At 41.6% G+C, this 14,694-nt stretch overlaps 1 protein-coding gene across 1 annotated transcript; it reads left to right on the top strand.

The window, feature by feature from the left end:
- The first annotated feature begins 192 nt into the window (after window positions 1-192).
- On the top strand, window positions 193-7,921 carry LOC115010884 (protein Wnt-7a-like). Its single transcript, XM_029435766.1, has 4 exons — window positions 193-531; window positions 1,188-1,414; window positions 3,949-4,220; window positions 6,254-7,921. Exons 1-4 carry the CDS (start codon window positions 461-463, stop codon window positions 6,734-6,736), a joined length of 1,053 nt encoding a protein of 350 aa, XP_029291626.1. The 5' UTR covers window positions 193-460; the 3' UTR covers window positions 6,737-7,921.
- Window positions 7,922-14,694: the final 6,773 nt, after the last annotated feature.

The following is a 14,694-nucleotide window of genomic DNA, read 5'->3' as shown; positions in this document are numbered from 1 at the left end:
GTGTGTGTGTGTGTGTGCGTGTGTGTGCGTGCGTGCGTGTGTGTGTGTGTGTGTGTGTGTCGAGATTCAGCCCTGGCGGGATTCTTCAGCAGGGCCCCATGTCTCCTGTGAACACGCCCCAGATAGATGAGCCAGATATATAGCCAAGACCTGCGGGTAGCAGAGGAACTGTGAGAAAGAGGAAAGAGATAATCGCACTTGCTCACCCCAAGAGTTACCTGTGACATCCTCGCAATGACAAGAGGGCCCAGCGAAAGCGGGCCACGTAAAGGCAGTTTGGATGATACCCTGACCGGCAATTTGTAAAAAGTTTTTACCGAGCGTGTACTATTTTTTGGATGCTTTTCGTCATTTTGGTGTTCCTCTGGAGTTACCTGGGCTGTGATCGATCGGAGAATAAGCGAACCGAGTTATTCATCAGCTCCACAGATCGTTGCATGAAACTGAGAGCGGGGCCGCAATGAGTCGGAGAACAAGACGCTGGATTTTAAGAGTTTTACTTTGTCTGGGAATTGTTTATTTGAAAATTGGGTGAGCAGCGGTTATTTGGCTTCTCATTACTTTGTAGGTTCTTCACTTTATTAACTGACAAATAACATTGAGACATGTATCAGTTGTTGGTCCTTTTTTTTAATACATATTGTATGTCATGTTCGCTCAAAAGCAGGCAAGTGATTTTACAAATGATAAATCAAACATTAAGGAAAGAGCGTAAATTTATCTCGGACTCGTGGCAACTCCCGGTTTATTATTATTATTACAATTAATGTAATTAATGTAATATCCTTCATAGCACATTTAAAGACTGGTATAACTCATTGTGGTATAATTATTAAAAGTATCTACATATTTAATGTATTTTTTAATTTACAGATTTAGTCTAGTGGCACACATGAGCCCGGTCATGTTATAGAATCCCTTCTAAAGTGGAACACATTATTTGGTGACAATTTCTACTGTTAAAATGCAATTATCCCAGTAAAACAGCTCCACACGGATGTGTTAAATGTTTGAATTATGACCATTAGCTATTTAGTAAACCCAAACAGTGGAATGTAATTTTAAAAGGTTATGTTAACGCTTTAGAGTGAAAGAAAATCCCTCAACTAACAACCAAAAATATTAAAATTGAAAAATAAATGGTTGATGGCTACTTTTTCTAAGTCATATCCATCTACTATTCACAGTGGCTTCTCGTCGGTGGTGGCTCTAGGTGCGAGCATAATCTGTAACAAGATCCCCGGTTTGGCCCCCAGACAACGGATTATCTGCCAGAGTCGCCCCGATGCCATTATCGTCATCGGAGAGGGAGCCCAAATGGGCATCAACGAGTGTCAGTTTCAGTTCAAAAACGGGCGCTGGAACTGCTCTGCGCTTGGAGAGAGGACAGTCTTCGGAAAAGAGTTGAAAGTGGGTATGTTGCTGTCTGTTAACGTTTGTTTACAGTTTGACATTTATTCCAACAAATAATAATATTATGCGTATTTGTGCGTGCGTAAAATGCGCACAGTCTTTATCTCTGGTTCTTTTGTGATTTCCCCTCAAAGAAAAGGTTAATATTTCCCTCACAAAATAATGCCAAAGATTTATCAAGGAGTTAAATTATGACCTGGACCTTGACAATGCAGCCTTTTACATAATGTTTTACAAAACATAATCAAATAGCTGGTGCTCTTGATCTCCAAAATCAAAGATCAAAATCTGCACAAACTTTTTCTGCACATAAATGATCATCTGCCCTGCATTATTGCATTCATAGTACAAGGAGCATCCCAGTCAGTGTCATTTACATCAGGCCTAGTTTAGCTCTAAACCTTTCATTGAGTAGGGCTTTCCTATAAAAGGTATCTGAAGCCAGCACTGTAACAAAGCTCTTGTTACTGTTGGCAGCCTTTCTTTTCAGCCCGGCAGAGTCTCTGGAGACACTTTTTCACTGGTCTTTATCCTGTCTAGTGATGGGTGCTGTGGCTCTCACTGTAAGGACGTAGATCTTACCACGGGTATAAGTTACAGTGGGGCAAAGCCAAGAGGAAAGCAAAAGCTAAAAGTACGAAATTAGAGAGACAAATGAGTTCAAATCAACGTTCCTACTTTTTGGATAAAAGTCTCCTCCAAAGAGTGCGAGAACAGGGGATGCTGTAATTGTGGCTGGAGTTGTGTGGCTTGTTTGTTAGCTACTATGAACTAAAGATGAAAGACTCTTAGATATGGAGGATATCAATAACAGGAAGACCTGACAAGGTTTAATGGAATATAATGATATTTTGGTTTATGGTTCCTTTTTGGCTACAGTCAGTGTACATCGTTTGATAAGAGAGAATGCTTTGTTAAAACCATTTAAATTAAAACCTTATTAGAATTTTGATATATTTTAGTTCTGGCACGAACTATTGATATAAACCAAATAACCTAAATACCCTTTCACACAATGGTCAGTAGCTTGGACCAGCTGTTTGAGGCCATCTTGCCTGCTGCTGTTGGAAAGAAAGGATTATCTCTTCATGCTGTTGAAATGAAAACAGTGGTGTTTGACAATCTGTTCCTTTATGAATGAGTGGTTTTAGTTCGTCAAGAGTCTTGGTTTGTCTTTCCAAGACAGGAGTTTAAGTCTACGGCTTGGACAGCCATACCAAATAGATTGGTTTCACTGATCAGACTAGCGTAGAAGGCCAATAGTTGTAAATGAATGCCATTGTTGATGCCCAGGCTGAGTGGAGCTGCGGAGCTCACAATTGTTTTTAAAGCGAAGGAGTGAATGACCCGTGAAGTGACATAATCCTTACGGGTAATGCAAGGTGCATCAGCTTTGAGCCATTTTAGGCCTCGACTGTGTTTGGTCTTGAACTTTGTAGTCACACTAAGCTGTATGAGATGAGGTCCATATAAAGAGGCGCATGACTCTGCAGACATGAAAGAGAAACAAACATGGCAGAAGAACAGTGAACTGGCACTTCGAGTTCAACTTAAACAGGTGTTTTCGTCCACTCTCTTTTTTTTAATATCTTCCACCTTTCATTACAAGGCTAGAAAGAATTCATACCATCTCTTGCGGTGAACTCATGCACTCAGAAGTGCAGGGGAAAAATTAACAACGGTGCAGTCAGAACTGACAGACACACCTTCTTTTTTGGCTCGGAGTCAAGTCTATAAAAACGTCCACATAATTGATGCCTCAATAAGAGATTTTTTTTTTTTTCCCAATGGCAAAGGCACACATCTAAGATGTTTGTCATTAGAGACAAGAGGAGTTTATTTACACCGCGTAGATATGATGGGTGTTATATGATAGTAAATCACAGATCTGAGAATGAAAACAACAACTTGTCCATCGTGGATATGAATATTACACTGCGGGCTGTTTTCACATTGTATTAGAAGGAACAACTTATTGCTTTGTTTGCATTATATTAGGCTCCGTTCCTTTGTAGTGTTTCTTTCTCGGCTTATTATTTGGCTGCAGAACTTTGCCTCAGGATCTGTCTATATGAGTCCTGTCAGATTAACCTTTAGTTATTTGTCGATATTTCCGTGTGCGTGTAAATGATTTGTTAGCTTGACTTGGTCGAGATAACGGCAGGATAAAGATTCTGATGTCAGTGCCTTATGAGTTTACACAGAATAGAACAGTTTCTGAGCGGATCAATAGCTCTTACTTGCCGACAACCCTCTTATTCATCCTGCTTTGTTTACTATACTACCAGTGGCCATTTTGGTTCATGGGCAGGACAGTTTCCAGGTCAGGTTTCAAAACACTGCAGCCCTTGAATGATGTCAGAAAGACTCTGATGTAAGCCAACAAACTGTTAATAATTAATCTCCTTTTCCTGTTACATACTTATTGCATTCCCCTTAAACTGGGGGAGAAACACCATGACATTCTTGATTCAAAAAATTCTCAATGTATACCTGCAACATTTTATTCATCCCCCTCTTTTTCTGCTCTGCTAGGCAGTAAAGAGGCTGCGTTCACCTACGCCATCATTGCTGCAGGGGTGGCCCATGCCATTACAGCCGCCTGTACACAGGGTAACCTGAGTGACTGTAGCTGTGATAAGGAGAAGCAGGGTTTCTACAGTAAACACCAAGGATGGAAGTGGGGAGGCTGCTCGGCGGACATCAGCTACGGCCTGGGCTTCTCCAAAGTATTTATCGACGCCCGGGAGGTCAAACAGAATGCAAGGACACTCATGAACCTCCATAACAACGAGGTGGGACGCAAGGTAAGTGATTAGGAATAGTCTCTTTATTCAGCTCAGTGGCTTCAGAGATCATACATATGTGTTGCGAAAAGACGTCTTCCCATCTCCCAATGTGAAGACTAAATGTGATGGTGGTTAAATAGTCTGAGGCTAACTGTTAAAAGCCTCTGCCACGATGTGGTGTGGGTGAACCTTGACAAAGATCTGGACAGCGGGGCCAAGACTGAGCAAGCCGTGGAATAAAAGGTTGCTTTTAAGGGAAGAGCCGTCTAAGTGGCAGGGTTTGATTACAACTCAGATCTCTGCACTGAAAACAGATCGACACTGTACAAAAAGGCATTTGCCCCCCCCCCCCACTTCCCATGGGATTTGCACTATTGGAACAGTATACAGTTACCTTTATGACAATCCCCACCCACGATTTCTCTAATATCATCAGCTGCACCACAGGGGTGTTTACTGTTTGGTTACTAGGCTCGATCATCAGTGAGTAGTATGTGTCTGCGTAGCTGTATCGACGAGTGTAGTGATATGCACCTGCATATCAACTCTAATCCACCGTTTTCATTCGGTCTTTAGGCATAAGGTCCAAATTGGATCTTCATCAAGTCTAAATCCATTTTAATCTAGCAAGCAATTGGTCATGTTTAACAAGTTTTTACAAAGAAAAAAGGAACAATAAATATGATGAGAAAAGGAGGTTTTTCATGATGTGTTGACCTGAACATTTGATGGCTTTTCTGCATGCATGGCTGCAGAGCACTGCGGAGTGACAAAGAGACTCCAGTAAGTCTAGAGGTTAGAGATTGAGTGGAATAATGTGCCAAACAGCTAAAGTGAGGTTGGAGTTAGTGAAGAATAAAAGAGCCCCTTTGCCCAAGTTAACTCATATCCTCTCTCTCTCTCTGTCTCACTGTGCCAAATAGCCTGATTCACACAACTAACACGTCCATCCCCACACTGGCTGAAAAGCCTCCTAGCACACAATTGTACCCAGTAGATCATTTTATTCTTCGTTTCGGGACCATGAATTCAAATTGGCTTATCTGGACAGCTAAATTGTCTCCCAGGAAGAAAAAAAAAGACTTTACTTACGGATTCAAACTTTGCTACTTTGTTTCTCTTCTTTCTGCTGATAAATGGCCTCTCTGTTTTGATAGTCACCCCCTCCTCCTTTATTTATGCTAATCAAAAGCAGTGACACTGAGCAGGAGCGCCGTTCACAGCTCCCTGGTCGAAGACATCCAGACAAAGGCTGTCACAAGTGTTGGTCACAGAACAACTGATGGATTAACGCGTTGAAGCCATGAAGTGGTTTGCTCAGGGGAAAGTAGTTTTTTTGGTTCTGGTTCACACGTCCGTATTTGGGTTTTATTGTTATAGTTTATTTGCCAAGAACTCGGAGGCATAAATATCTCGTCAATGGCTTTAGGAGACCATATCGCATACCAAAGTCCTGGCATTTTAGCGAAAGGAAATTGCAATTGACCTTGTTGCTAAAGAAAATTCCAGTTTCAGTCAATGGCTCTTCTCATTGTCATCAGTTCAGGCTTTAGCAGTAATCCTAGTCACTCGGCGCCTTGTACAGTCACTCTTGACATTTGTGTGTTGTGTGTGGTAACTAGACACACAGAGCCTGAAATCTGATACATTATTTTGGCTTCTGTGTATATGGTATCACACAGCTATGTGGTGGGGCTGTATTTAATCCCCAACCGTGGTATATGTGTCAGTCACATTGTTATTAAATTGCACGTTTGTCATTTGCCTTGAAGTGCAAGAGTTGAAATGTGAATTGAGACTAGTTTGAAATACAGAACATGTAGACGTTGCATGAATTGTAATTTAACCAGATACATTCTGAAAAATCTCAAATATGGAATCAATCATTTAGCAGATCAAAATCATTATTCGTAAACTGCATGGTAATTGGTTTTAATAGTCTTGTACGGCTGTTATTAAGCTATCATCAGAGTGTATTTATCTCTCTTCACTGGAGTGTTTTTACAGTGTCTGGTCGTTACTATGTTACTGAGTTGTTTTTGTGTGTCTAGGTCCTGGAGAAGAGCATGCGACTGGAATGCAAGTGTCATGGTGTCTCGGGCTCCTGCACCACCAAAACCTGCTGGACTACACTTCCCAAGTTCCGCGAGCTCGGCTACATTCTCAAGGAGAAGTATGCTCATGCCGTGCACGTGGAGCCAATCAAAGCCAGCCGCAACAAGCGCCCTAAATTCCTCAAGATCAAGAAGCCTTACTCTTACCGGAAGCCCATGGATACAGACCTGGTGTACATAGACAGGTCGCCTAACTACTGTGAGGCGGACCTCGTGTCGGGGAGCTTGGGGACACAGGGCAGGGTGTGTAATAAGACCATGATGCAGCACATCAGCGGCTGTGACTTGATGTGCTGCGGCCGGGGATACAACACACACCAGTACTCCCGCGTCTGGCAGTGCAACTGCAAGTTCCTGTGGTGCTGTTACGTCAAATGCAACACCTGCAGCGAGAGGACAGAGGTGTACACATGCAAATGAGAATATTTATTGGATAGTGTGTGCGTGTGTGTGATGACGTATGTGAGCGTGTAGGTTCATGTCTTTGTGTTTTCATGGACAAACTGGAACTGTTAAACTTAACAAGAAGACTGCTATTTCAGTCTTTTCATACATAATGAGGACTTACTGTACTGTGTATACAGTAAGCTGAAGATGGGGCGTCATGATTCTTTTGCACACAAAGCTCTTCACCCCTCTTCTTGGACTTTTATTTTCGTTGGAGTGAAATGTCGAAAAAGTGTGACTTAACACCGTTAAGGGAAAAAAAAACTGTACCCTGGCGTGTGGGGCCGATGCCCACAGTGTAAGCCAGTGAAGCAAAATGTCAAGACTTTTAAGCTATATGGACTTTTAGGAAATGGACTTTGCCAATGCAAATGAAATATGGTGGATGTGATTGCTGGGCAGGACACGCTGCTGTAGTTCTCACTCTGTGCGCAGAAGAAATGACACAGCCATTTGGAATATTTAACATACTGTATTTAGAGAATGAAAATAATTAATATTAATTTATTCTATTAAAGAAAACACTACTGATTTGGTCCATTATGGATCAAAAATAACTAAATGTTGGGATTTAGTTTATTAAAGCAATCCAAACTTGTCCACACACTTGTTAACACACTGGATTTGAATCAGCCTAGAATAATGTTGTTGCTGTAGGCTACTCACGTTGACCTTCTGACCCTCTCATGAGTTTGTCTTCCCTCTGTTTGCTGCTAGTCTAGAGAATCCCACTTGTTGAGGTCGAAGGCTGTACGCTCTACTGACTGTCTTCAATGGCATTGCTTACTTCTAGCTGATTTAGCTTAACAAAACTTATTCACTGAACAAAAACACAGGCACATTTTCCACTTTTGGTAAATATTGGTTCATAGAGTATATTTTGTAAAAGCCTATTTTTATATGAATGTCTTATTTATATCTTTTGCATATTCAATGTCAAGTTCTGACTCTGGCACCTGTTTTTAAATCCCTGTGAAAAAAAGCTGATATATGTAAGTTGGCCCCTGCTGTCACTGCCATAGTTGTATATTGTAAGTGATAGAAACTGTTTATTTGTGTCTGTGTTCAAATGTCTGTGTTTATTGCATTTCATGACTACTACTGATGGAATACAGGAACAGAATAACACTAACAAGACATGCTTTCCATTATTGCTTCCTCATACAAGTCTCAAAAAACATGGGAATATCATGCCATGAAGAAAAAGACTTATGGAGAATGTTTAGTTTAGTACAATTGAAAACAGTTCTGTGCTCTAAATGGCAACAATTATTTTTGTTTAAATGACGTAGTGTATAAAATGATTGAATATTAAAGAAAAGGAATATCGACCATAACATATTCTTGCCATAAACCAGCGTCGCAGTCGAGCTGTTGAACTTTAATGACCTTAATTGCTTTTGTATAGGAATCAATTAACCGTTAGAGCCATTACTTACACTGTCAAATGAACATAAATGTAAATCTTTATTAATGGTAGCTACATTGGGGATCGCATCATCATCAGACGATCAACAGTCATAATATAGGGATAAATATTCTTAAATATCATATTGTCACCATGGATCCACAGTTCTCAAACATGCTTATTCTACAAGTACAACGTGTGCAATGCTGGGTCGCAGAAAGAGAGACGTCCTTTGAGAGGGGAAAGTTATTCAGGCTTAATTGAGGGCCCATCTTGCAGACTGGGAAGCAGTTGAATGTGTCAAAGGAGAAAAGTGTTTGTGCTCTAATGGTAGGGTACCAGAGTAATTGATGATACTGGTTGGGCAGACTGTCACAGAGATGACTTGCTCAGTCGGGGGAGTGGGAGCTGTCAGGTGATAGATGACTCGCACATCTGCTTCATTCACTCCTGGGCCACTAGTTGCTACAACAACTCCAGTGCAGCAGAGAAAATGCAGGGCAGTCTCCAAGAGAGGCCGGCCGACGTGTCAGGAAAATGTTAACGATGCTAAAGCCCACAGTCGTTACAGATTCCACTCTCATCGGCCTGGAAGTGGAGTGGGGAGATGGGCCCGAGGTGTTGACGGAAAACCTGCTCCCAATAATCTCCTGGGATTGACAAATGTGGCCTATAAAGTTTTCACCCGTGCTGTTTTTGTTTTTGGGAACATTCCCACATGAGCATTTTCCTTGTAAAACCTTCATTTATTTTTCTCCTCCTCATAGAAAAAAAGCCGAGACACACGAGATCTCAGGTTTAATTTACAGTAGATTATCCGTATCATGTGTCATTGGCGGTGTTAATCTGCTCAGAATAAAGAGAAAAGGGCATGAAGGGGATAATGACAGAGGCTTGTCTCCGTCTCACAAAAGCTTTCGGCTTTCATAATATTGATACAAAAGACTCTCACATACGAAAAGGCAGCTGCTCCAAAAGCTCTGGTTAAACCTAAACTAGGGTTTTGTGTGTAAAACGTGCATCACATTATGTCATTAACAAAACACTTATATTTCAGAGTCCTTCAAATGTGTCACTTCTTTACTTTCACTTGCAGTAATCTAACATTTGAATGACAACAGCGGAAACCCCAGGTTAGTGTGGATGCTTTGAATGTGGGGCTCTAAGATTACAAAGTGCCCTTTGGTTCCACTAATTTGGATTAATCATGAGGATTTACACCATCAAACCTTTGATGCTATTATTTACAGCATAACATGTCTTTTTTTCCACCCTCCCCCAAACAAACAATGTAGTTTAGCTACTGTTCCAGGTAATCCACCTGCAGTGTTTTCCAGTCAGGTGCAACAACACCACCACACAGAGGCCACAGTCACCTCATCCCCATTGAGTCACAAGCACAAAATACCACCTTCTTTGATAACGCAGCCTAAGTCAGACACCCTTCAGGATCACTGAAATGCTAATTATACTCTTAGCTGTGTTTCTCCATAAACAGGACCGGGCCCATGCCAAGATGTTCAGGGGTGTAATATCCATGTTGCTGTGAAGTGGGGTTGCGTTACCCTTTGTAGTTTTGTTTATAAGAACACACACACACACATACATACACAGACACACACACACAGACACACACACACACACAGACACACACACACACACACACACACACACACACACACACACACACACACACACACACACACACACACACACACACACACCTGCAGTAGTTGGAAATTGGTGGGAGCAGCAGATTTATGGTTAGTAGTCTGGCTCACTCCCTGTGTTATTACTGGAGGCCTGCCACAGCTTCCCTATCTGCTCCCATGACCCGTTACATCAGGGCGGCCCGGCAGTGTGCTCCAGCCAGCAATTAACGTCAAAGCCAACAATGAGTCTTTTAACAGCAAGATCCATCCTGCTTTAGGTTTTATCATTAGATCGGCCTTGACTGCACCGGTGATCAGATTTACAGCTGGAATTAAAATATGACTGACAAACAGACGTTTTGTCGAAACCAGTTCTAAAATTCAGAATTTCTTTCCAATTTATATCCTGAACTTAAAATCAATTGCAGTTCACAAAGTGATTGGATTTCTTTGTACAGTCTTACCTGTGTTGTTCTCTACTCACAGAATTAAAGTTACCCATGAAACAGAGATAGCCTCTTGTGTTTACTTGTCCAAAGACGACTGAAAATATACCACCAAGGAAGAAGGAAATGACTCATAATTTCACAGTAAAAGAGTTGTTAAATCATACATTATACAGAGCCTTCATTAACAGAAGGCTCTGTGTGTGTGTGTGTGTGTGTGTGTGTGTGTGTGTGTGTGTGTGTGTGTGTGTGTGTGTGTGTGTGTGTATGCACATGTACTATTCTGTTTCAACAGCTTCCAACGTTTCACTCAAACAAGTGGACAGCACTAAAGACAATAATTTGAAGGAGGAGGAGCGAGAAAATGTGCACTCCACTTTTTTCTCTCCCCTTCGCTCTCTCTGACCATAAATCTTCTGACACATGATTATGTCAGTCATACTTTTGTTTTTCCTCTGGTTGAGACATGCACAAGCACCTGAGCGCTGCACAGTAAATTGCAGAGCACAAGGTTGTCTTTATGTGATTCCAGAGATACTGCATGGGCACAGAGCTCATTCATGCACTCTCTTAACATACTGTTTGAGACTCTGCGATGGAAGCCAGAGATAGCAGACAATATCCACTCCCCACAAGAGAGATCCACAACTGTTTGCCCTCACACGGGGCTGTCTATCTGACTTCCCATGATCTATCTGATTTTTGCAGGTAAACACAGTGGTCAAATAGCTTCAAGGTATTGTCAGCGGCATTAAGGTAAGAACAAAGGCTGGATCAGGAGCCATATACAATGATTTCAGTGAACATACCAGCCCGCTTAACCTGCTTTTGAAAGCTTTTGATATATGTAATCATGGAACAGTCATGCATCTAAGAAACGGGTAATGAGAACTTTCAGTGAGTGTGTTAAAAGCGGCCTTTGATGGTGTGTAGTGTTGTATCTTCAAATGATCTGAGAACCCCATATGATACTTTTCCTTGTTTTTGGAGTGGTTTGGAACAGGGCTATGGAGGGCCCTCATACCTGCCCCCCTCCCTCCTCTAGAAGACGTCACCTGAGCTAAGCTTACAGTAATCCTCCGACGTCTCGGGCGTCCTGACATGGGATGTTTTGAACAAAAACACCAAACTCACTACAACCCCGTAAGACTCAGAGACGCTTAGGAAATATCACTGATCTACAGCCACGTCATGACACTCAACCAGCCAGCCAGATTCTTCGCCTGACAGCCCTTTCCTGCCTTTACAGAGCTGGCATCTTCTCGATTTGATTGTTTCTTATGGGTTTGACAAAACGGCAGCTTTATTATACACAACAGTCCTACTGGTGAGGCTTCATTCCTCGGTTATGAAACCATTTCCTGGAATCAAACCAAACTGGAAACACAGCCTAATATGATCTTTCCAAATTGTATATCAGGCAACCAATTATCAAAGGAAAGGTGCACAAACACGTAAACAGTCTGCGTGTACTTTACTGATGGTGTCATAGCTTCCAAGCTCCTGTCTCTTGGCTGAACAGTTCAGAGGGAGTTGCAATGAATTCCCTCCTCTAGCATCTTGTAACCTGTCCAGACACGCTCCTAAATGTATCATTGCAGAAAGCTATGAAACAATTTGAGCTGATGCTGCCAGTTTAAATAACTAAACCATGTGGTCAGAGCTATTATACCATTAATCTTCTCCTTCTCTCCACTCATGCTTTGCCAAGAGATGGAAACACCCTCACCTTCAACCCAAAAGAGGTAAAGAGATACCTGAAAGTACTTCTTTTGATATGTATCCCACAATGCAGGTGACAAAAGTGTTTTGAAGTCAGTGCCACAGAGCTTTTCAATCATGTTATCTTCATTTCATTTCCTGCTGCTGAATTTAACTTTTGCTTTAACAAAATGCGTGTTCTGCACAATTACAATTTGTGTATATGGTTCAAAAAGCGGTCTAAGCATGTGGTTAATTACACACACATATGTCTAAATGAACTGTAATAACCACTTGAATAAAGTTTGGCTCCCTGTAAATAATAGCCAGTGTTGGCTGTAAACAAGGTAAAGGCCTCTGTAGAGATGTCTGACAGGTAATATCTCAGGTCGTTCTGTTCATTCCTCTGAACACATTTTTCCATTCGTCATTTATTCCCCCAACAATACTTGCACAATCACTATCAAATTCCTAATCCACCTTAAAGAAGTAATGTGCACCGAATGACCTCGGAGTCATTTGGTGACAGTGCTAGATGATCCTACAGTTCAGCGCGGGGTCAGAGGTTTCTCTGTAGGGCAGGGGAGCACAGCTGGATGCTCTGCTCTGAGGTCAGCTTCAGTGATGGTAATGAGATAAAGAATAGGACAAAAGGGAAACGGGATAAAGAGAGCGATGGAGGGGAGAGAATCTCACTTTCACTCGCCTTTAATGATTTTACAGAGGCTTTATACCTACAGTGTGTTGATTTATGGTTATTGTAATGTTATATTGCTGTTGTTGTCTTTACAATACTGAGCACAGGCAATACAAATGGTATTTTCTTTGGCTGGCCATTCATTACTGACTCCTTTTGGCCTAGTTAAATCCAGAATAAAAGCATGATGGGTCGTGACTCTATGCCAGACAGTGACAAACACCCTGAAGGGTTTCTGGCAGGAAGTCTTTAGATTCTTTGCTGTTTTGCAGCAAAAAGAAATGACCTTGCCATGCACTGACAGGGAAATAGAAGTGTATCGCCTACAGATGTCACAAGGAGAAGATTATAAATATGATCCGGACTATGATCTGATGACACCTGGGACTCCAGAAGAGGGAACAAAAGCATTGTCAGTTGGCACCGATACCAGAGCGATCGCTTCCATAATAAATCACGCAGTTTAAAAGGAGAGGTGTCAGGTGACAGGGCCAGTAGGCCGCACAAAGCGATGTCAGAAACTCACTAGAAGTGGAAGCGGTTCCTCGTACATGAGCTGATGGTTTCTGTTTCAGAGGCCTTTATTGGAATGAGGATGCATTCCAATAAAGGCGTTCTTCAAAGACTGTGTCTAACAAGTGTTCCTTATCTCGAGGAAGACTGATATCGTCAGTGGCTGAAAAGGAAAAGTGTACATTATGCTGAAAATTGGGATTATTTTCACTTAGGATCTTAAGATAAGTCTCTCATGTGTATTATGCTGCATATCAGCAATTACATTGTTAAAGTGTGACCACTATTTACACTACCAGTTTTAATATTGTTTGCATGTATAATGTCGTAAACCCCTGATAACAACAAAATGACCAAATGAATTATCTTGAACCTGAATAACAGATTTGTTTTGTTAGATTTGTTTGCCACTTGGGGGCAGTGGAAACAACTGTAAACAGCACATATTATGACCTTTTAAATTGATATGGCGAGTCTGGTTTCTGGCCACTTGACGAAAGTCCAATATTATTCTCCTTGTAGTTTAGTTTTGGACTTCACCAACACCCGAGGGACATATCCGGCTCTTTAGCTGCTAGCTAGTAGCTAACTTGTCTGCTGTTTGTTGCGAATTGTGAAGAACTTTTTCGGTGAGGCAGCTGCCTGCTATGGCGGAAAACAATGCTATGAGAATCTTGAGAGTGAACCAAAATAGTAAAGTTCAGGTTGTACATTGAGCTAAAAGAAGCTAAAAAGCTCTGTAGAGCTGCGAGTTGGTGACAATTTTCTTTGAGTTCATCATCTACGAGCATCCCCTTTTCACGTGATCCATTGTAATGGTAATATAAAAATATTTATTAAAGCCGCCTTGAAGAAAACATTTAAAAGAAGACGAGTGATGTCCATGCTGACGACAAACAAATCGGCAAGAGAGCTACAATTCTTGAAAGATGATTCTTGACAAGAGATAACAGGGGACGTCCTGTAACAGGTGGAAGCTTGCTGCAGGTGGCAGGCCTTCAAAGGCAGCAGTGGGAGACATGTTAAGACATCAAACAACTGTGCTGCATCATACAGGGGAGTTGCATGCTGCCATTGTAAAATCACCAGCTCCCACAGGGTCAGTGAGTTCCGGACAGATGAACAATTGAATAATCTCTTAAGTGTAATAAACTCTTAAAACACAAACATACTTAACTTTGACTCAATTCTTTAGCAAGGCATCACAGAAAAAGAAAACTTGTTTAATGTATAATGAGACAATGAAAAATGAACAGTCGCCCCCTACAGTCAGGGACTAGTATCAAAAAGATGCTCCTCTGCTGCTCCTGGTGAAGGTAACATTGGATCACAACATTCTGTGTTTTCATCAAGTTCGACACTATTTCTCCTGAGAAGGAATAAAAATGAGAGCAGAGTCAGAATGTGACAGGTTCGTCGGTGATCTAATGACAGGTTTATCTTGAAGAGAGACAGAGACAAACATTACCTCAGAGCTGCCTCCTCCAGTTGCTGCTGCAGACTTGCCGCACATC

The sequence above is a fragment of the Cottoperca gobio genome, chromosome 7 (assembly GCF_900634415.1).
Source record: "Cottoperca gobio chromosome 7, fCotGob3.1, whole genome shotgun sequence".
NCBI lineage: Eukaryota > Metazoa > Chordata > Actinopteri > Perciformes > Bovichtidae > Cottoperca > Cottoperca gobio.
The sequence above is the reverse complement of the archived record's forward strand: the minus strand, read 5'-3'. Positions and strand labels throughout refer to the sequence as shown.

Excerpts from the sequence above, each read along its gene's own strand:
- LOC115010884 (XM_029435766.1), top strand. The coding sequence starts at position 461 with ATGAGTCGGAGAACAAGACGCTGGATTTTAAGAGTTTTACTTTGTCTG. Across the intron at positions 1,415-3,948 it reads CGGAAAAGAGTTGAAAGTGG|GCAGTAAAGAGGCTGCGTTC; the intron begins GTATGTTGCTGT and ends CTGCTCTGCTAG. Across the intron at positions 4,221-6,253 it reads ACAACGAGGTGGGACGCAAG|GTCCTGGAGAAGAGCATGCG; the intron begins GTAAGTGATTAG and ends TTGTGTGTCTAG.